Here is a 20543-nt window from a genome sequence, read left to right as displayed (position 1 = left end):
CGGAAGCGCGCAGGGCCGCACCAACCTCTCCGGAACGGGGGGGAGCGGGACTGGGGGAGCGGCACCACGGCGGGCGGGGGGTGGGACGGGGACAGGGACGGGCCGCGGTGCCCCGGTAGCCTCCGGTGGAGCCGCACCTACGCTGTCGCCCCCAGCCCCTGCAGGGCCGGGGGGCGGGCGGGCGGGCAGGCGGCCCGGTTGTGCCTTGTGTCGTGGTCGTCGGCGCCTTGGCGCGGCCCTGCCCGCCCACGTGCTGTGCCGCCGCCGGCACACGCCGAGGCGGCGGCTCCCGCAGGGCGGGTTGCCTTCCCCGTCCCGCCCGGGGGGTCGGTGGGCCCGCCTGTTGGCGGGGGGCGCCGCTCCGCCGTGCTCTGCATTGAACCGGCTCTGGGTTGCTGCAGGAGAGCGGTGCCGGCGGTCTTCCAGCTCGAATCCTACCGGGGGATATTGCCGCCGGCGGCAGCCAGTGGGACGTTGCATGGTTAGAAATGGGCAAGCAGCTCATCTCGGCACGGCAAACGGGCGAGTGAGTCCACAAGTAAGCCCGCTGAAAACGTTTGAGAATCCCCCAGCTGCCTGCTTCCAGGTGGGGAACCGCTGGTGGAAGAAAACCCCAAGGAACCCGTTTGCAGAGTCTGAGAATTAGCTGGGATAGTCGTAAAAGGCTGCCTGGCAGCCAGGCATCTCTCAAGGAGCCAAGCCCACGTTATGCACGCGCCCTTAATTTACCCATTACTTAATAATACATGAATGGTAAACTGCAACCTTCACAATAGTCTCCTCATATAAATTTGCAACGAACATCCTGGGGATCGTTTTCAAAGAAAAGAGGTTGAATAAAAACCAACAGGGGATAGTCTCTGAGGCTTTGAGGATGTGCTGACTGCTTTAATCAAAGGCAATTGAGCCAGAAGGGCTCTCTGCCAGGGATTTCTCCACGATCTGTCTTTCGAGGGCTAATACCCTTGAACAAGACCACCTGATGCCACCTGTTTTTAATCACAGCCCCCTGCCTACCAGGTGAATACCCCAAACATCGCCATGTTCAGTAAGCATGTGGAGGCAAAGCAGACGAAGCCCCAGGAGTGGCACACGTGGCTAGGCTTTGTCCACCCACCCCACAGCTCCTGCACACAGCGTCTCACAACCACGCGTCCCCCTGGGGCCGGCAGGTTTGTCCTGGGGCTGGGGTTGGGGCGTGCTCAGCTGAGAGCGGTGCTGGCTCTTCTGGCTGCAGCAGTGTCTCTAAAGAGTCCCTGTGATAAGCAAGGGACTCGGTGTTGCTGCTTTTCCTGGGTTGTTCCATTTCCTGGCCACGTCCTACACCGCAGACCTCCAGGCCAGCTGAAAAGCCTCAGCGTCCCCATGGCAGGGGATGTTGGAAATGCCTGGGTGCTTTCCATGGGAGCTGGGCAGCACCTGGAGCTCCAGGCCAGCTCCTTCCTTGCCTGTGGCACTGCTTGCCTTTAGCCTGGTGTATTTGCATCATCTCACCAACAGTTCACCATCCTGGGTCCTGGATGGTGTTTCCAGGCCAGACTGTAGCGGGGGAGTTGCTCGTCTGGCCCTCTGCCCACCTGGGCAGCCAGCAGCTCCTTGCCCATCTCACCCCAGGGGCTATGAGCCTGGGAGACTGCCGAGCGGCAGGGAAGGTGGCTGGACGCTGGCGCTGGACCTGACCTCCTGGACGTCCATCTGCATATTCAGAAGTCGTTCCCAGCCGGTTGGCTGCCTCCGGACTCCCCACTCCCTCTTTAAAGGACCTGAGCGCAGCAGGCGGACGGGGATGCGCCGCACTGCCTCTGCGGCACCCACCCCGCAGCGCAGCCCGGATGCCTGCCCTCGGGGCGCTGCGCTCCCTGCGGCCCTGGAGCCAAGGTGAGTGGGTGGAGAGGTGCAAGCGGCTCGGGTCAGGGACCGCTTGCCGAGGACAGATGGATGCGGCGGCTGGGGAAGGCTCTGGGGGATTTGCAGAGGGGCGGCAGGCTGCTCCACGCACAGCTCTCCCACTGAGAAGCGCCTGGGGAGCCCATATAAGGTGGCTCCCATTTTGGAGAGGACATGCTTGCCTTCTCTTCTGAGCATCTACCTTTTGTTCCGTGGTCTTTTTCTTCAGGTAAGAGGAGCCTCGGCTGCTTTTCAGTATTTTGGAAGGTGGTACCAGTGAAGGCTGGTAGTAAGAGTAGGAACCAAAGCATGCATCTGCTAACTCAGTGGGGAAAGGGCTGCATCAGCGGGAGCGGTTTGCTTGGGGCAGCACCTCCCGGTCCTGCGGCGCTGGGGAGGCTGCGGGGGGGAGCCGAGGCCACCCATGGCGGGCTGCCATGGCCTGGGACCACAGGCTCTGCTCCCACCCTCCAAATCTCCAGCAGAAAGATGGTGGTGCTGGAAGCCTTAGGCAAGTGGAGGGCTTCTTGCCAGCTCTGAGTCAATCTGCTTACGAGGGGTGTATTGCCCCAGGTTTCTGGGGCTGGGAAGCCTCCGTACAGGGGATGGGTAAGCTCCCTGACCTTGCTGTTGAACACAGAGGAGGTGAGAAATTGTGACCAAGTGCCAAAAGAAGGTGTTTCTGTAACAGACCAAGTGAGGTAGCAGGACCGGCTGTCTCATTCCCATGCCATGCGGAAAGGCTTAAGGGTGGATGAAATCTATGGCTGCATTGCATTTGCTGTGTGGCTTTGTTGGAAGCAGCTGGCAGGCTAAGAGGCGACCACAGGCAATGGTGAAGCTTGTTGTACAAGGGCGAGGGTGATGCTGAGACCTGCTGGCACCCCCACCTCGTACTGGCCACGGGTAAACTGAGCAGTTTGAATGTCCCCACAACAGACTGTTAGGAAAATGAAACCCTAATGGTTGGGAGGGTTGGGGAGACAACATGGGAGAGCAACAAGTGGTGTTGGACAACCCAGAAAATACTTGGTTTGTCCAGACTAGAGCTCTGCAAAAGGTAGAGCTCTCCCAGATACCTGCCTGGAACACAGGGCTGTTTGAAGAAAGGCAACCTGCTAAAAACCAGTGAGAAGAAACCCATTTTCTACACTGCTCATTAGGCTGGGGGACTCGCTGTGGAGCAGACAGTCACGGGGACAGGAGACTGATGGTGTTGAAAGTGATCAGACATTTCTGGGTATGGCAAAATAATCTTAGACACTTTAAAGGTGTCTGGAAAAGACATAAACTGTCCTACTTCAGGGATGCAAATCTACTGCTAATTAATGTGGATGAGGAAGAAGCATCCCACAAGGACAGCTACTCTGTAATTGCCCAGGATACGAGCTTTTGCACCTTCTTTTGCAAAGCTGTTCAAGTGAACACACGAACAGAGGGGTTGGATCCCTGCCTGGAGTCAGCATGATAGTTTTAAGCCCAGGGCTGCTGGTTCAGTAGTTTTTATCTTCCCTGGTAATCCCCATCCCTTTTATTCAGTGTTTTGCCAAGCGCTTAGGAGCCCTGTGCTGTGTTAGCCTGAACATCCTGCTCGTAGCAGGTCACATCACACTTTCACCCTTGCTGTGCCCCTTTCCACCAGCCTGTTTGTGTTGCCCCGGTCCCCCAGCGCTGCCACCCATCACCGTGCCCTTGGGGCTCTGGTGGCGGGTGCTGGGTGCCGGCAGAAGCAGGCAGCAGCCATGCCCTGGCCTAGCTGCTACTTGCCATGAATGCCTTCACCAGGGATGTAGCTGCCGTCCCCATGCTCTGCCAGCACCTGGGAGCACCTAAAACCACCTTTGCCCAGGTGTGCGTGGCAGAGGGCTCCGTCTGGTGCTCACCACCCTTGTACCTGAGTCCATGAGCCCAAAAGGGAGTTTCCCCAAATGCCTCCAGTGCAGGTGCAGCTGGCGGTGTGGGAATTCTGCACTGCCAGGCACATCCAGGGCCCAAACCATGTGAAATGTAGTCTGGGCACGATGAATGCCTGGCTGGTAGGTGGGAGCTGTGACAGTGTCCATGGCATTGCTGCTGTCATGCGACACCCGACAGCCTGCTCACGGGTTTTGCAGTGCCTGGAGGTTTCTGCCTGGGTCATTCCCTGGTGAAATAGGTTTTGCAGGGGAGCAGGGATGCCCTGGAAATCTGGGAGGAAAAATCCTGGCCATGTGCATGGACAGCTGCTCTATGAGGTCCGCTCCACTGATGTGTCTTGCCCTTTCTCCAGCTCCACACTGCTAGCAGGCTGAAACATCAAACACCTGGGAAGCCTGCCAGTCTGTCATGGGAAATGATCCCCAACCGGCTGAAGGTCAGCTCTTCGGTGTCCAGGCAGGAAGAAGAGGCGATGGATGGCAAGACTGGCTCTGAGCCGGACAGAGACCGTGCCACTTCAGGGCACGGCCAGGGGCTGAAGTCGGAGACCTGTTTCCAGACCCACTCTCTCTTGCCTTCCCCCAGTGCGTCCTTGATATCACAACTCCTAAGCCACCCGATGGCTGGCAGAAGCCTGGATCCCACCATCCTTTTCCCTTCCTCTCAGGCAGTGGCCCTGCCTCAGGACTACGAGCGTGGTGCATCTCCCGGAGAAGGAGTGCAGGGCCTGGCTTTCCCCAGGACCCATGCCCCGGCTCCCGTGCCCTGTGCTGGCAACAGGGACCAGCTCTCCGACCAGCACCTACAGGACCAGCTCTCCAACCAGCACCTACGAGCCAAGCGGGCCAGGGTGGAGAGCATCATCCAAGGCATGAGCCTCCCACCAACCCCTCAGGCATTTGGCACAAGCCTGGAGGCCGCTTTTGGGCACGAGAGGGAGAGGGGTGGCAAGATGCCCTGGGAGAGCAAGAGGAAGCCGAGGGCGCCCCAGCAGGGCACAGGGGCGGCCGGGCGAGTGGCCCCCGTGGGGGGCAGCCCCCATGCCGAGGGCTGCCAGCAGCTGAAGGAGCAGCTCTGCTTTCTAGAGCAGCAGCTGAGGCAGCTTCAGGAGAAGTTTTCCCAGGTCTGTGACTCTGGGGATGCTGCCCAAACCCAGGAAGGTGCTGAGAAAGTGCATCCACTGCCTGGCAAGCCTGGAGACAGACCGGACAAGGACAGTGCCACTGCCACCAGCGATCTGCACCAAGCGCCTCTCTGGAGGAGCGACCTGGAGCTGCATGGGCCGGAGGAGGATGAGGACAGAGGCAACACAGGTGGCCTGTCCTCGGCAGCAAGAGTCCTCTCGCAGGCGCTGAAGCACGAGCTGGCCGGGGTGACGTCCCGGGTGGTGGATTCTGTCCTGAAGACCATCTGGCCGAAGGCAGCCAGCCACCTCCTGCAGCAGCATTGCAGCCTCCCGGTGCCAGGGCCAGATGCCAGGAGAGAGCATTTTGCTGCTGGTAAATGCAGAAAGTCACTTGCTAAGCCATCTCCCATGAACGCACCGGGCTCACTGGGCTCACCCCAGGCTGAGGCCCTGTCAGGAGCTGTGGGGAAGAGCCCAGGCTCTCACGCTGGCTCCTTCAGTTCAAAGGGGGTCAGAGAACCCTCTCAGGTACCCAGAGTGGGTTATTCGCTGGGCTCGGCTGCCCCCGTCCAGGACAGCCAGCTGCTGAGCCAGCTGCTGGGCTATGGCGAGCACGGCCTCTGGGGCAGCGGCTCTCGCGGCACCCCCTCTGCTCCGGAGAGAGGTCCTTCAGAGCCCCTCGACTTGCACTGGGGAACCATCAAACTGAGGTCATCAGTCGTCAGACAGCAGAAGCAGCAGCAGCATCCCCTGCCCCTGAGCCCTGCTGCCATGGAGAGCCTGGCGCTGCTGCCGGCTGGCAGGGATGGCCACAGGGAGGTGCAGGCTGCAATGGATGGGGCACCCTTCGCCTCCACCCATGTATCCTTTGGGGGCAGCTGGAGAGGTCCGTGGGCTCAGCCGGAGCTAGAGAGGTCCCTGAGTTTCGGTGTGCTCCCCTTGTCCTCCAGAGTCACAGCTTGGCACAGCTCCTGCCGGTCCCCCCAGGGCCAGGGTCCCCGCTGCTCCACAGGGAGATAAAAAGGGATGGGCAGGAAAGGGGTCCTGAGCCGTGGAGGGGCACTGCTGTGCCTCAGCATTGGGTAGATGCTGTAGCATAGCTGGGGGTAGAAGTCAGGAGCTCCCAAGCCAGTTCTTAGGCCATCCTGGCGGTCCATCATCCTATGCCAGGAACAGGTGTCTCATGGAAATCCCTGTTCCCACCGGCCTGGGAAGTGCCGTGGGGAGTGGCAGCTTCCCTGGGGATGCCGAAGGGAAAAGCCAGTGGGTGCCCAGCCAGGGATGAACCCCCTTCACCCTGCTGCCAGGCTGTGGGGAGGGGTTATTGCGGGCACCAGGCATGTGCATGCCAGGGCCAGTGCTCAGGGATGTGCCCAGCTGCATGCAGGCTTTCCTTGACCCCGAGGCAGATGCAGGAGGCGCTGACCCCCGGCCACCTGAAGAAGGCCAAGCTGATGTTTTTCTTCACCCGCTACCCCAGCTCCACTCTGCTGAAGACCTATTTCCTCGACGTGCAGGTAAAATGGTAGCACCTGGTGCTGGTGCCAGGCAGGGCTCCCATGCCGCGTGGCACCCAGCCTGCCTCGCTGGGGAACCGCGGGGAAGGAGATGCTCTCGTGTCCCCCTGCCTCACTGGCAGGAGCACCCACTTCAGCACGGGCTGCCCTGGAGCGGGTGCTCAGGGCTGCAACAGGCCTGGGCTGCCAGGTCTTCGCTCTGTGCAATCAAGGCGTTGGGATTAAAGCACATCGCAAACGTGCCTCCCCACCGCAGGGCGGCTGGGATCCAAATCTCAGCGGGGAGAGGCATCGCAGACACCCCCATGCCACGGTCCTGGCTGGTGTTTTTGCACCCCTGGGGCGGGGCTGGGTTTGGGGCCAGGCCAGCAGTGTGTGGCTGGGCTTGCGGGGGCTCGTGGGTCGTGGGGCTCCGGGCTGGCATGACGCCTGTCCTCCGGCTCTCCCCCCTGGCAGTTCAGCCGCTGCATCACCTCCCAACTCATCAAGTGGTTCAGCAACTTCCGTGAGTTTTACTACATCCAGGTGGAGAAGTTTGCCCGTCAGGCCCTGCTGGAGGGCGTCGTGGACGCTGGCACCCTCCGGGTCTCCCGGGACTCGGAGCTTTTCCGCGCCCTCAACATGCACTATAACAAGGGGAACGACTTCGAGGTGAGGGGGGGGAGCCGGGGGGCAGGGGTGGTGGGGCGATGTGGTTTGCCAAGGTGAGGGGAAGCTGGGAACCCGGTGGTGCCAAGGGCTGATGCCCGTCTCACCGCAGGTGCCAGGGCGGTTCCTGGAGGTGGCCAGCCTGACGCTGCGGGAGTTCTTCAGCGCCGTCAGGGTGGGCAAGGATGCTGACCCCTCCTGGAAGAAACCCATTTACAAAATCATTTCCAAACTGGACAGCGACATCCCGGAAGGATTCAAAGCCGCCAGCTGCTCCCAGGAACTGCTCCGCAGCTGAGTCTCTGTGAAAGCAGCCCCGGGTTCTGTGTGCAGCCACCACGCGCGAAGCACCTCACGGGCACTCTGTACAGCATCTGTTATTCTGAGTATTTTCTCTCTGGCCTGTAAGACAGCTCCTTGGGTGAGGTCTATCACTTGCCTGAGGTGCTGGGATTTTGTGCTATGTGTTTTATTCCCCTGCTCAAAGCTGGTGAGGTCCTGCCAGAGACCCTTGGAGGGGAGGGATGGAGATGAAGCCATCAGGTTGAAGCCTGGAAAATCGCCCTGCCCCAGCTCTCCCAGTGACCCTGGGTGAGCTGTCTTCCTTCTCTTCTCCAGAGGGCCACAGATCAGGGCAAAGAGCCTTTCTGTTTATAAAGCAGGCAGAGGTCCTAGCAGCGGGCAAAGTTTTCTTGGCACAGCAGACCAGTGGATGAGCCCGGTCCAACAGCACGCCTCAGTTTCTGTCCAGATACAACACGCCAGTGTCCAAAGAAAACAGCTGGTGAATTCCAGCATTTCAAGCACCCCATGGGGCTTGTTGACCCTGTCTGGGAGATGTAAAACCAGTGTTTGTTGTAGCCAGCATGAACAACACTCCCCCCTGCCTCCCCTGCGCTGTTTGGCAAGAGCCCCCCGTGCAGCTGCGCGCTGTGGCCAAGCAGGTGAGTGCGTGCTGGTGGAAGCAGCCCAGGAGCGACCGCTCACCAGCAGTGTTACCCGTGATGCTGGAGGAGAGCAGGGTGCCCTGCAACTAGCCCCCATCAGCCCATTGCCTGGGAGGAGGGTGCCATGTTAAACACCCACCCGCGTCCCCTTACACCATGCTTCTGCTGGCAAAACTGCCCCAAACATCTCTGCTCTGCAACCTGCCCATGGTGAAAGAGGAGCACGTTATCTGGGACCTGTTGGTGCCTGTGGGTTTTAACACAAGCCGGTGAGGAGCTCGGCCATGAGGTCTGCAGCCCCATTGCTGTAGGGGTGTAAACCCAAGGAGATTTCTTTTCCCTGTGACCAGGACTCAGTTGCCCATTTTCCACCTGATGGAGCATGGCAAAGCATTTTGTGTTAAGGGCTCTCTTGTCCTGGCGGAAGCAGCAGTGGGGAGGGAAAGGCTGTGAAGAGGAGGCAAGTCCGGGGAGAGGCATGACAGGAGGGCTCTGGGAGGGCAGCGGTGTGGAACTGTGGATGAGCACCGACATCCCTGTGCAAAACACTCGGGGAGAAGAGGGTTGGGAGGAGGTCAAGATGTTGAATGTGCTGCAAGGTGCCAGCTGGGTACTAGAGCACAGCAAGTGACACAGGAGAGGAAAATCACAGCTCCAGCATCAGAGGAGCGCATGGGGCGATCCGCAGGCAGTGCGTCTGCAGGGGTAAGGAAGCGTGTGATAACATGAGGGCAGGATGGGGTCTCCGCAATAGGGACTGTTTTACAGTGGTTCCCCCCATCGCGAGTGCGGCTAGCCAGATTTCCTGCTCCTGTTTGTATGTTCATTTCTGGAGGTTTGTATATTTTACAACCCCAACATCAAATTTACTCAATCCACTTTTAAATAAATGCGTAGTTTAAGTTACCCCTTTACATGTCTAGAGACCTATTTGATAACTTCTGCTCTAAAGTGTTACCCTGGGAATTTCTTGCCTTTTGCTGGGAAAAGAATAATACTGCAGCAAAAGGGCTTAATCCTCCTGCCGGCATCCCTGCGGGGCCGAGCACCCCCACTAACCAACATGCTCGATTAAACCCGCACCCTCACCCCAATGCCTCGGTGTCAGTCTGCTCTGAAGTGCAACTTGTCGGGAGGATCAGGAAGGGGGGGCTGGAAGCAGACGGAGGCACCTCCCAAAGCTCATAGGTGCCAGACTCAAGTGGACAGCATCTGAGAAGCGCTGCCGGTGGCACTGTTCCTGCAGGCAATAACTACCTCAGAGCTTCAGTAATGCATTGGTTAGGCAAAACCGACACTGCTGGAAAAAGAAATGATGGCCTGGCTCAGGGAAGGGGTTAGTAAATTCTTTTGGCCATAGCTAAACAGTTAGGGGACGTAAGGTACAGGTTTACGGAAGGCATCCTGCTGGAACAAAGCCCTTTTACAGAGAGTCCCCGGGGGAGCAGCTTCTTGCTTCCTCTGCTAACATGCAAGTTCGTGGGTGTCAGTAAAGCGGCAGATGGGGGGCTGAGGGCAAGGCAATGCCCCAAATCAGAGAGTCATGGAGTGGCTGAGGTTGGCAGGGACCTCTGGAGGTCATCTGGCCCAACCCCCTGCTCAAACAGGGCCACCGAGAGCCAGTTGCCCAGGACCATGTCCAGATGGCTTTTGAATATCTCCAAGGAGGGAGACTCCACAACCCAATCGTTAAGGAAGATGTTGAACAGGATTGGACCTAGTATCTGGAGCAGTAATTTTGCTCCAGTGTTTGCCATATAGCTGCAAGGAAGCGGGAACTACAGAGCTGTGTTTTACAGTGGCTTTTGCGAAACGTGGACCAGCATGACCACAACAAACAGCATCTCACATCAGTTATCCTCTGCCTGTGTTGAGGCCTCGCCACTTGTATCCATGGGTTGAATTCTGCCGGGGCAGACTTTCCATCCAACAGAAACAGGAAAAAACAAAGCAGGGCTAGAGAGACACTGCGAAGGACACAAGCCTACAGGGCATTTATCTGGCTGGCATCGTCCCCAGCAGCTTTTCAACCCCCTGTTCACCTTCAGCCAAGTGTGACAGAGAGCACAGAGGTGTCAGGGATGCAGAGGGAGCACCTACCCGCCTTTCGGTCACTCCATGCTCCCTCTGCTAGCAGAGCTCCTGTCTGGGGAGCCTGGGGTGCAGCTGCCTGCTCCGGGGGTGCTCAGCTGCCGGAGCCAGGGGGGCTGCACCTAGGCAGGCACCGCTCTGCCGCACCATGCTGAAGTGGGGTGAGCTGAATCACAGCCCCGTGCTCCTGCGAGAGCCTTGGAAAGCAGCAGCTGGCTGGCAGAGAAGGAAGGGGGGCTCACGCTGCCTTCGCTCCATTTAGGTCGCAGGAGCGCTGGATATGGAGAAGGCAGCACGGCTGCTGGGGTTGCTCTAGGGGCGATGGAGCCTGAAGCATTAGGGAACTAGGGTGTGAATTCTCAAGAAATTAGGGTTTCACTGGTTGTGCTGTGCAAGGTATGGTGTGTAGTTTCATTTACATTCTAGCAGTGCCCAAGATATAGCAACTAATTTTTAATCAAAGACTAATAGGTGCCTGTCACAGAGAGATTTCTACAGACAAAGTCTGTCTGCTTGGAGGGCTGGGGGGAGAAGGGAGAGTCGCTGCCCACGCAGTGGTTACGGTCGTGACCACCAGGCTTGGGTGGGCTCTTGCTTCACCATTACCCGAGGAAGCAATGCGGGTAGCACACTCACCTACTGCTGACTGGGTTTCATCTTTAAAAAAAAAAAAAAAATCCTTTCCTTCCTTCTATCCAAATTCCTGTGGTATATGCAAAAAGCCCACAGCCACCCATAACTGTATCCTTTGGGAACAATTCCTCGGGGCTATCCTTTTACACTTCCAATCGCATTCATAACCCATCCGCAGCAATGCACCCTGTCCACACAGCTAAACAAGCAGCAAAGACCACTAAGCACTAAAAATTGCTGTTTTCTGCCTCCAGGCTGCTGCTGTCCTGTAGCAGCCGAAAGAGGGAGATGTGACCATGCTGACTAAGCTGGTGAGGCCCTGAGAGCCCTTATGTACTCATCTATGTTATTACTTACCATAGGAGCCCTTATTACTCATGTACAGATAATTAGAGCTTGAAGAAGTTCCTAGTGAATGCTCATGCCGTGTGCCAAAATAGCTTGGGAGGAAACTCTGACAAGCAATAAAACATCTCCATTTTTTCTTTACTCTTGCTAATGACTTGGACCTGTCTGCAGTGACTGAACCAGCCCTAGAGGTTCCCAGCTCAAGCAGATGTTCTTGAAAGGGATCTTCCCTCAACTACACATCTCAGATGTGTATTTGGCATCAGGGCAGCTCTCTCCAGGTAAGCGTCCCCTGGTGAGCCAGCGGCCCGTGCTCATGAAATCTCAGCAACATTTGCTGTCCCATTATATGCATTGGAAGGATGGATTAATCCAGGTTACAGTACAAATACCATGTTTGAGAGAGCTGACATCACTTTTCAGCTGGAGAAGACACCCCTTCCTCTGCCTCTGGTGCACAGAGCTGTGCTGCAGACCCAGCGCCGCTCCAGGGGAAGGCACGAAGAGATTGTGGAGATCAGCCTCAAGGATAAAACACCCTGTGGGGTCCCTCAAGACAGACTGGCATCTCTAGCTGGTAGCAAAAGCTTTTTCTTTTTGCACACCACGGAATATATTAGCGTGAGCCATGGACCAGGGGATGGGAGCTGAGGAATGGGGCTGTGCCAGGTGCCAGCTTCACAGGAGCAGCTAGTTGAGCTGTTCTCCCTTGACTTATGCAATGAAAAGCCCCATTTTGATGAGACAGTGGCAATGGAGCCGCACAAACAGGGCTACACTCTCCCTTCTGGGGCGCCCCAGCTCACCAGCCTGCCTGCAGCAGCTTGGGTGCAAGCACTAACGCAAGCCTGGAAGCTCAGGTGCAGAAGGGAGATGTCTCACAGGGAGCTCTGCCCAGGCAGGGCAGCGCAGGCAGGCACGGGGAGGCCACAGTGTAGCCCAGGGGCTTCCGAGGGAGATATTTACTCTGAGCAAGGGTGCACAAAAGAGTGAGAGGGTAGTCAGCCTCTGGTGACTTGCCTCCACCACCCCAAACCAGCAGGCTGGCTGGGGGTAATGCTGGTCTTGGAGGGGAGACAGCTGAGGTGGGAGAAGATGGGAGGCAGGCTGCCAGAGAACAAGCACATGTGTTCATGCATAGATAAATACCAAAGTAGTAAATCCTTTTTTAAAAGCAGGACTGATCTAGAATGCTTGAGAACGGCTATTCAAGCAAAGCCAGTGAGAGCTGTGCCACGGATCTCAAGGAAAAGCAGATTTAGGTCAACACTCAACACGTGTGAGGATACAGTCTATATTTACATACTAATTCCTTCTCAGCTAACTGTACAGGCTATGTGGCAGGTGAAGTCCCATGTCATTAAGTCCCATGTCATGATCAACTTTTTTTTGGGAACACAGAAACATTACAAAGATGTAAAATTTGAGAAATGTCCTATTTGCTACTTTTGAGAGGGCTTTCAGCATATTTACAGTAAGCAATCACACCTACCGTCAGTCTCTGCAGTATTTCTATAGGCTTCCCAAATTTAGTAATTTGTTTTCTAGCACTAGGCTTTTGATTAAAAGTTCATAGAGTAATTTTCATTTTGTGTATTAGGGTCAAACACCATTCTTGGTTTTGCTATTCCAATAAAATGGGCACTTTCTGTGGCTATTTCCCATTACCTACTAAGCAACTCGTAATGACCCAGCATGAAGTCCAATTGGCATGAGCCAAACGTGGCAGCTTCCCTGCTGGTGTTCATTGCTCAGGCTTTTATCATTTTCTCACTAATTGTTCTACTAGATTAACAAGAAGTGTTCTTAAGCGTGCCAGCCTGTACCCGACAGGATCAATCTTTTTGTCTTATTGCAATCATGGAAAATAAGCAGCTAAAAGCAAGTGGTGAAGTGAAAAGCTGGGAGTATGAAAAATACAAGAGAAAAAACCTGAAACTTCAAGGAAAATATTTTACTGGATTTCCCAAAGCGCATATAGGTCATCTATAGCTTTACACAAAGAACAGAAATTATAAAAAAATACTTTGTATTATTTTAAAAAGCTAAACAAAATACCTGACAACATATATGTGTATATACAGATCTATACATCTCTATATAAAACCTGTCCTCATTTGGTTCTCAGAATGCAAGCACAGAATATTCAACAGCTTAAGTAATTGTTTTCCATTTCTAATTTCCAGGTCTGCGAGTAAGAAACAGTAGAAATAAGGACAACTTTTGAAAACACTATGAATTCATGCTCAAGGGAAAAGCGAGGCCAGCCCTACGCATCTCTGCGTCTATAACTGGCAGTGCAACCTGTGTTCAAACAAAAACAATTACAAAGGCTGTTTTTAAATAAAACATTTCAGGAACAGTAGCTACAGTTACAAAAAGATAATGCTGTAGAAACGGTATTTTTAAAAGCCACAGTGCTCTCCTCTCTTGAGCAATCGTTACAAAGCAGAGTATCATCCATTCATGTTTAGAAATATCCCGGGCTGCAGCTGCGAGCATTATGCCAAGCAGCAGCAAAGCCCTATCTTCTCAGCTCTGACAGCTGCTGGCCCAGGTATTTTTCAGTTTGTTGTTTCTTTTGTGGAAGGCCGTGCCCACAGCATGGCATTTCCAAGCGAGCACAGAACACCAGAGGCTTTTTACTTGGCAGTGGACTCTTAAATAACCCCCAGGTATAGCGCAAGCCCCTGCGCAGCACCCCGCGTCACCGCTGCTGCCAGAGCTCAGGTAGAGCCCTTCACTGTGTTTTTCTTCGTCACGCCACAACTTCAAACGAAGCGTTTATTCTGCAGCTATTTCTAACCCCTGAGCTTGAAAGGAATCTCACCTCCGTTTCTGACTAAACTTTGAATGAGCAATGTTATCTAAAAGACCAGAGCAATCTCTTTGTTGGAAGTTGGAAACACCTCAGTCATGCTCCAGTCAGTGAAGTTCTCTGTATTCATGGGATCTTGGCTTCCCAAGGTGGTAACAAGCCAAGCCAAGCCAGGGCAGGAGTGTTTGATCTGGTGACAAATGTTCTGTTTCAGCAACTTCATGGAGCTTTGATTATGTATTGAAACGTAAAGGAGTGACAATACCGTACTCACCCATATGTTAGCACTTAAGTGGAGACGTGTCCATTAACACGATACGATTTCCTTGTGTAAGCATCTTCCGTACCTGCACTGTAACCAGTAGCAATGCTTTTTGCTTTTGAACAGTCACACCAATCAGGAAACAAAATCCTTGCAGATCCCAGGTTTACTCATAAAGATGATTGCATTTCAGTTTTTAGAAGGGGCCACCTGATGCTGGAAGGAGTTAACTCTGGACCAGTGTTTCTTGAGCAGCTACTGTGGGGAGGATTGCAATGGCACAGACCATCAGTTCGGTGCCAAAGACATTGTTGCCCTGTGAACTCTCCAATAACTGAGACGAAACTGCAGAATCCTCTTTCTCCCGAGTTGTTGTAAGCTTGTTTGCATATAATGGTGCCGTGCAATTCAAACAAAAAGATGGCAATTTCTTTCATTTACACACTCAGTGGCTGTCCTATTCCCTGCTAAAAACCTATGGTCTGTCTGCATCAATACACTCATAGTAAAGCCCACCATCTCCTGATGGTATTGCTTTACTCAGATCCCCACACCCCATCTGTGACCATTTGCCCCCAAATTTACTGGTTAAGCAAAACCAAGTTTAGCTTTTGACTGCGTCACGACTCACAGGCCAACACTTATGTGGCAACAGCCTTACTACCGTTCTCAAGATCTGTTTCTTAACACACAGCGAGTATGGAGGCCTCAGTCAGTCAGCAGACTGGCAGTTACCATCGGAAGACCTTACCTCTCTTAATACTACCGGATGGCCTGTTACGTCAACCACAGCCCACCATCAGCCTCAGAGGCGCCCAGCTGTTCTTTCAGCATAAGTTGTGTTCCGGCAGCTAGTGGCAGTAGCAATTTTTTGCAGAGTAGCTCCTCTCTTTGCAAACGATGCTGGAACCAGTGTGGAAGGTGTTCCTCGGGAGCATGGCACTGACATCACCTGAAAGCCGTCTGTAATGTCCCAAAAATCTTTTCTGAAAATTTACTGGCCCTTTCGCCGCCCATCCAACATGCTCCAGTGATCCAAGGATCTTGCTAGTTGAGCAGTTTGCAAAACTCGGTTCACCATCTCACAAAGCTTCTCCTGTAAGCCTTCTGGCGTCAGTTCAATTGTCTTTATTCAGTACATTATTGAATGGTCACGTGTTTGCAAGCATTCAGTGGCTTTTTCCACTGGAAATAAACCATAGAGTGAACAGCCCCACGCCTAAGCCACAACAACGCACACTGGAAGCTGAAGTTGAGAAAGGATTCTCAGACATACAAAATAACAATTAAGAGAGCTGGGGGAGAGGAAGGCGGAGAGGATAAATGCAAGTATTGTAGACGTAACTGATGCCATGCAGGTGTAAAACAGAAATCCATAAAAGTAATGGAGTAATGACAAGGTAAATAAGGTGTTACAAAACAAAAATCAGGCCCTACATGTGAAAGATCTACATACAATAGCCCTAAATCCTGGTACAAATAAAGGAGCACTGAGATTAACAGGGAGGAAGGTTTTATGCAGACGCCTCTCCAATGTCTGTTTTCCCCATAAGACATTTAAACAGAACTGCAGCATTGCGAAAATCCCCTGCCATGACAACTCAGTTCTGCACTGTTAAGATTTAGCACACAGGTATGTTATCAATACATACGACTGTAGCGTAGCTTCGGACATCCAGTGCGCCCCAGAACATGAACCCACACCATAGACAGTTCAAAATTACATGTGACTCATCCACCATCCCACATCAAGATGTGGCATCCCCCCAGCCCATCTGTAAAATGGAAGAGGACTGACTCACGAGGGTAAACCCCTAGATAAAAATCAAGTTAATTAGTCTATGAGAAGGTATAAGGTGATTTCTGAGAAGCATCTCTGACGACATGCATCTTTGTGCCATTCCCTCTCTGGTAACAGGGCTTATCTGCTCCACATTAACTGTTCAGAGCTTGGCTCAGACGCATCCCGGGCGCAGGACGGAATCCCTGTGTGCATAGGGTTCAAGGGCAACATGTCAGTGACGCTGCTGGAGGTAGGCTGCTGCTTCCAAAGGCAAAACTGCTCTTAAAATAAACCAAACTCCCTGACAGTGACATCAGCAAAAAAACAGCCAAATAAAAAAAATCCCAGTTGATAACAGTGCAAGTAAAAAAAAAAAAAAAAAGGTGCCTAAATGCTACTGAGCATTCTTCTCCCTGAGATCACCAAAAGCAGCATTTAACATATTATCCTATTTTCAAAGCCTTTGTCTTTTATCACAGTTAGAAAGTCAGCAAAAAAAAGGAATCTGACACTAAATGCTGAATTCCAATTCTTACTTTTTTGCAATGTATTTCTACCCTTTTATACTTTACAAAATTCCCAGTCTTGATTTTGCTGCTGATTTATATCCTCTTTGCCAGGGAAGATGCCGACCAGGTGCATATTTGTAAAATATTTTAATAACGTTAATGACTTCAAACTCAATGCAATTTTAGCGCCATTATTTTCAGAGGTCTTCCTTCTCCACAGGTGGTGTATCAAAGGTAGGGAACAATGAAACCAGCAATATTAAAAAAAAAAAGAAAGCAACCTACACATTACAGAAAGTTAACAATGTTTCTACAATACAGAGACTCCATCTGTACATTCAGCTATACCGAACTCTGTACTCACCAGGTCTATACAACTTGACACAAACACAGAGGAAAAAAAAAAAATAATCACAGCAAAGACTGAAACTTGAAAAATAGCAGTGCAGAAGGCTCTGGAGGTCTTAAATCCCTGTTGGACTGGACTAATCCAGCTGGAGAACTGAATGTAAAGGAAAATGATTTCAGCATCACACTTTTTTTTTATATAATATACATATGAGGTGCATTACACATTTGTTTATGACCTGTGCTAGAAAATGCAGAAAAAGATGCCCAATTAGGTTAATTATCACAAGGAGAGTAGATTATTTGTCTCTCCTGTACATCAAGGCTAACAAGTAGCTTCCACTGTTGAAAACAGATTTCCCTCATCTTGATGGATGTAGCCAAGGACAAATTAAGATAAAAGGAACCACCACCATCGTCCAGAAAAGGAAAATCGATGTGTACTACAAGAGATAAGCTATACATCTTTATCTTAAAAAGGTAATTCTCCCAAACTGGAAGAACTAATATACCAAATTCTCAACCTAAAGCATTCATCTAAATAAGAGACTGATACAGAACTGCTGCAGAAAGAGTATTTTCCAAGGCAGTGACATTTGAAATCAATTCCTCTGTCAATAAAAACACCCAGATGAAGAACATATATAAATTACATCCTGCAAAACATAGTCACCTCACCGCCAACCCTGGACCTCACATCAATTGTGCAGATTTATAAGTCGTGTATTTCTGAAGTTGTGTTTCACTAGGAATGGTAAACAACTGTCTATGAACAAGAACACGGCACCCGTACTTTTATTTACAGAACTTAGCACCAAAAGGCCAGACACGGAGAAGAAATGTCTGAATGAAGAGAGAAATCTTGCAATACTCCCTGAGAAAGACAATCTCTATGAGATTTCTCAGCTGTAACAGACACTGTTGAGGAGCTCTTCTCCAAACCTCTGGCTGCACTGGATGCTGCTGCATCAGAGTATGTAGTGGAGAACAGCCTTTGAGAGAGAAATTCTCTGGACAACTGTGACTTTTGAAATGAAGTTCAAGACTATGATTTAGATGCAGAATCCAAGAAACTACCAAAGCAGAGTGCAAAGTGACAACATGATATGGTCAGCATTTTTGCATTTAGCAAAACATAAATCGTGCCAGTCTTCCAGGTAGTCCTTTCCTTCAACATAGCACATTGTAAGTCTAGCTTAGGAACAAGAGAAGAATGGAAATCCACAGGACTGAGACAATCTTCTCAAGCCAGAACTGGACAAAAGTGACAAAGGAGGTGATAGAGAAATATTTATCACTGAAGGTCACAGGTTTCATCAGTTCCCCAAACTGACCCAAAGCCAAACAGTCACTTCTGGTTTTACTGAGGTAACTCTAGCTTTTTAGTCAGATTTTTATTCTCCTCCAAGTTCATCTTCGAGTAGAAGGTATGGACATGCACTGTTAGCATACTACTAGCAATGCAGCCTGCTCACCATGCTGGTGTCTCTCCCAACAGATTTGTAGATAAATTGCTTAAAGGGTATCTGAATATTCTTCTCAAGCTACATCTGAAACATATATACTGCAATGAGGCTATATCAGACAGACTTTTAAGTAAAAATGAGGAAATTTATACCTACGTTTACTTAGGGCCTTCCCTTCAGCCTTACAGCACATTCTCTCTGTCTGCTGGGAGAAGGGAAAGGAGATACAAACCATTTTATTCCTAATAAAGGAATATGTAGATTGTAAACTCCTCAGAAAAGGGTATTCACATTCCTCCTTAACTATAAAGTACCTACTGCAAAACTTCCAGTAATCATATCACGCATTGTGCAAACCTGTTTGAACTGTTCACATTAGAGCTTCAAGTACGCCTCTTTGTGAGAGATCTCGGTAGCGTCTCCGAACAAGCTGAAGTTCTGAGATTTCTTAGCCAGAGTGAAGCTAGCAGGTTCTTTTATCAGAAGTATCTTTAGTGCTTTGTTTAGGATATTTATGCTTATTTTTCTTCATTCCAAGAGGAAAAAAGCAAAAGATTCAATAAGAAACCTTGGAAGACTTCAGAAGAATTATTTCTTGCTACAACATATTTAAAGACTCTACAATCCAAAAGCAGCTACTAGCAAGTTAAATCCTGTTTTCCATTAGATGTCAGCAGTTGTCAAGCTTTTTAGCAGGATATAAAAAGACCATTTAATTTTGATGCCTCTCCTTAAGGCAGAAGAAAGATCTTGTTCCGTATTTATGCAGCATGTAGGTTCAATGGAGCGCAAAATGTTGACTGTGCACTGCAAGTGATACTCCACACAACAGTGCAATGTTAATCCACTGAAATTTTTTCCATAGAAAAGCAGTGACTTTTTCTTTCATGAAGTTAATGGTTTAAAACTGTATTGGGCAATATGAAACCACAAAAATTTAATTATAGTGGAAACAATTTCAAGCTTTTGTTTTTTCTTCAATTTAATCCTAACATGAAATCAAAGCTTTAGTGCCGTCTGGTTGTCATTACCTGAAAAATCTTGATTTCTGTGTGGCTCTAATTGAAGAGTACAATGAGATCTGCTACCAGACAAGTTAAGCTGTCCATGTCTTCTTCAAAGGAAAAAATTTGGTAACTTCAGTTCAAAGGAAATGGAAAAACAAACACCTCAAAGAATAGCAGTAGAGACTCATCACTTGCACAAGAGCTCTGAGCATCCACAGATGAGTAAGTTGAAACACTGTAGGTGTTTGTCGGTAAAGCTGTGTTTTCTGTACTTCAAACAGTAATACAGTCTTCTCAAAAACCAGAAGCTACATGTACAAAGGCTAGTACCTGGATCAACAACCGTGGTCAAACAAAACTTTTATTACTATCTGCATCAGACTTACCAAAACAGAATAAAAAGATAATTTTTAAACGCTGCTTAAGATACTTTGTCACCCACATATGGTGTAGTGCCAGATTAAAGTCATTGTCTGTATTACCTACCTGTCAAAACAAATACTTAGTTTTTTTGTGTTTTAAGGCCATTTACACTCGGAAGCAGGGAAGCACTGCAGCTCTGTTCCCTTTCTGTGCTAATCCCCAGAGGAGAAAAGTAACATCCTACAAGATTTAAACAGAATGAATCTTAGTTTTTGAAAGATGCTTCTATTTTTGGGGGGGCAATGTTTCAGTTTACATGTAATCTGCTAATGGCTTGTGCTTTTAAAGAGAATTTAAAAGTACTTTCAAATCACCCTTAAAAGTTTTTTTCAAGATGAGCTGCTTTCTAAATCAGCTTGCTCAACGATACTTTTGACCTGCAGACAAAAAATGGTAGGGATTAATTTCAGATTCTCTTCCACAAATATATATGCAGCCAGTTGCTAAAGCGGACACCTCAGACAGTGGAGTTGCTAGCACATTCTAGCCACACAAGACAGATTCCAGCTCACATAATTAGAGTTAGTTAGTTACTAAAACTAACTGAATTCCCATTTTTCTTTCTTTCTTTTTGTTTTTTCTTCATTTAGATGGAGAGTTTTTACTTCTCAGGTGTTTTTGTTTGTTTGTTTTTCAAGGAGCACTGCAGTTATAATTTCCCTCCAAAGACAGCAAAGCAACATCACAGGAATTGGTGAAGTGATAACAACCTTGCAGTCTTCATGTACTCCCCCGAGAGTACTAACTGTTCAAACACAGCAACTTCATATATGAATATACTGGTCACTGCAGACAGTTCAGATGCGATCCTAG

At 50.6% G+C, this 20543-nt stretch overlaps 1 protein-coding gene across 1 annotated transcript; it reads left to right on the top strand.

Moving 5' to 3' along the window:
• The first annotated feature begins 4061 nt into the window (after nt 1-4061).
• On the top strand, nt 4062-7393 carry PROX2 (prospero homeobox 2). Its single transcript, XM_087746842.1, is given in 6 exon segments — nt 4062-4087; nt 4089-4134; nt 4136-5791; nt 6340-6447; nt 6904-7098; nt 7208-7393. Coding segments are annotated over 6 exon segments (2217 nt in total).
• The last annotated feature ends 13150 nt before the right edge of the window (nt 7394-20543 follow it).

The sequence above is a fragment of the Nipponia nippon genome, unplaced genomic scaffold, assembly GCF_047370975.1.
Source record: "Nipponia nippon isolate SJK-2023a ecotype South Korea unplaced genomic scaffold, ASM4737097v1 scaffold_11, whole genome shotgun sequence".
Classification (NCBI taxonomy): domain Eukaryota; kingdom Metazoa; phylum Chordata; class Aves; order Pelecaniformes; family Threskiornithidae; genus Nipponia; species Nipponia nippon.
This window is presented reverse-complemented; position numbering and strand designations above follow the sequence as displayed.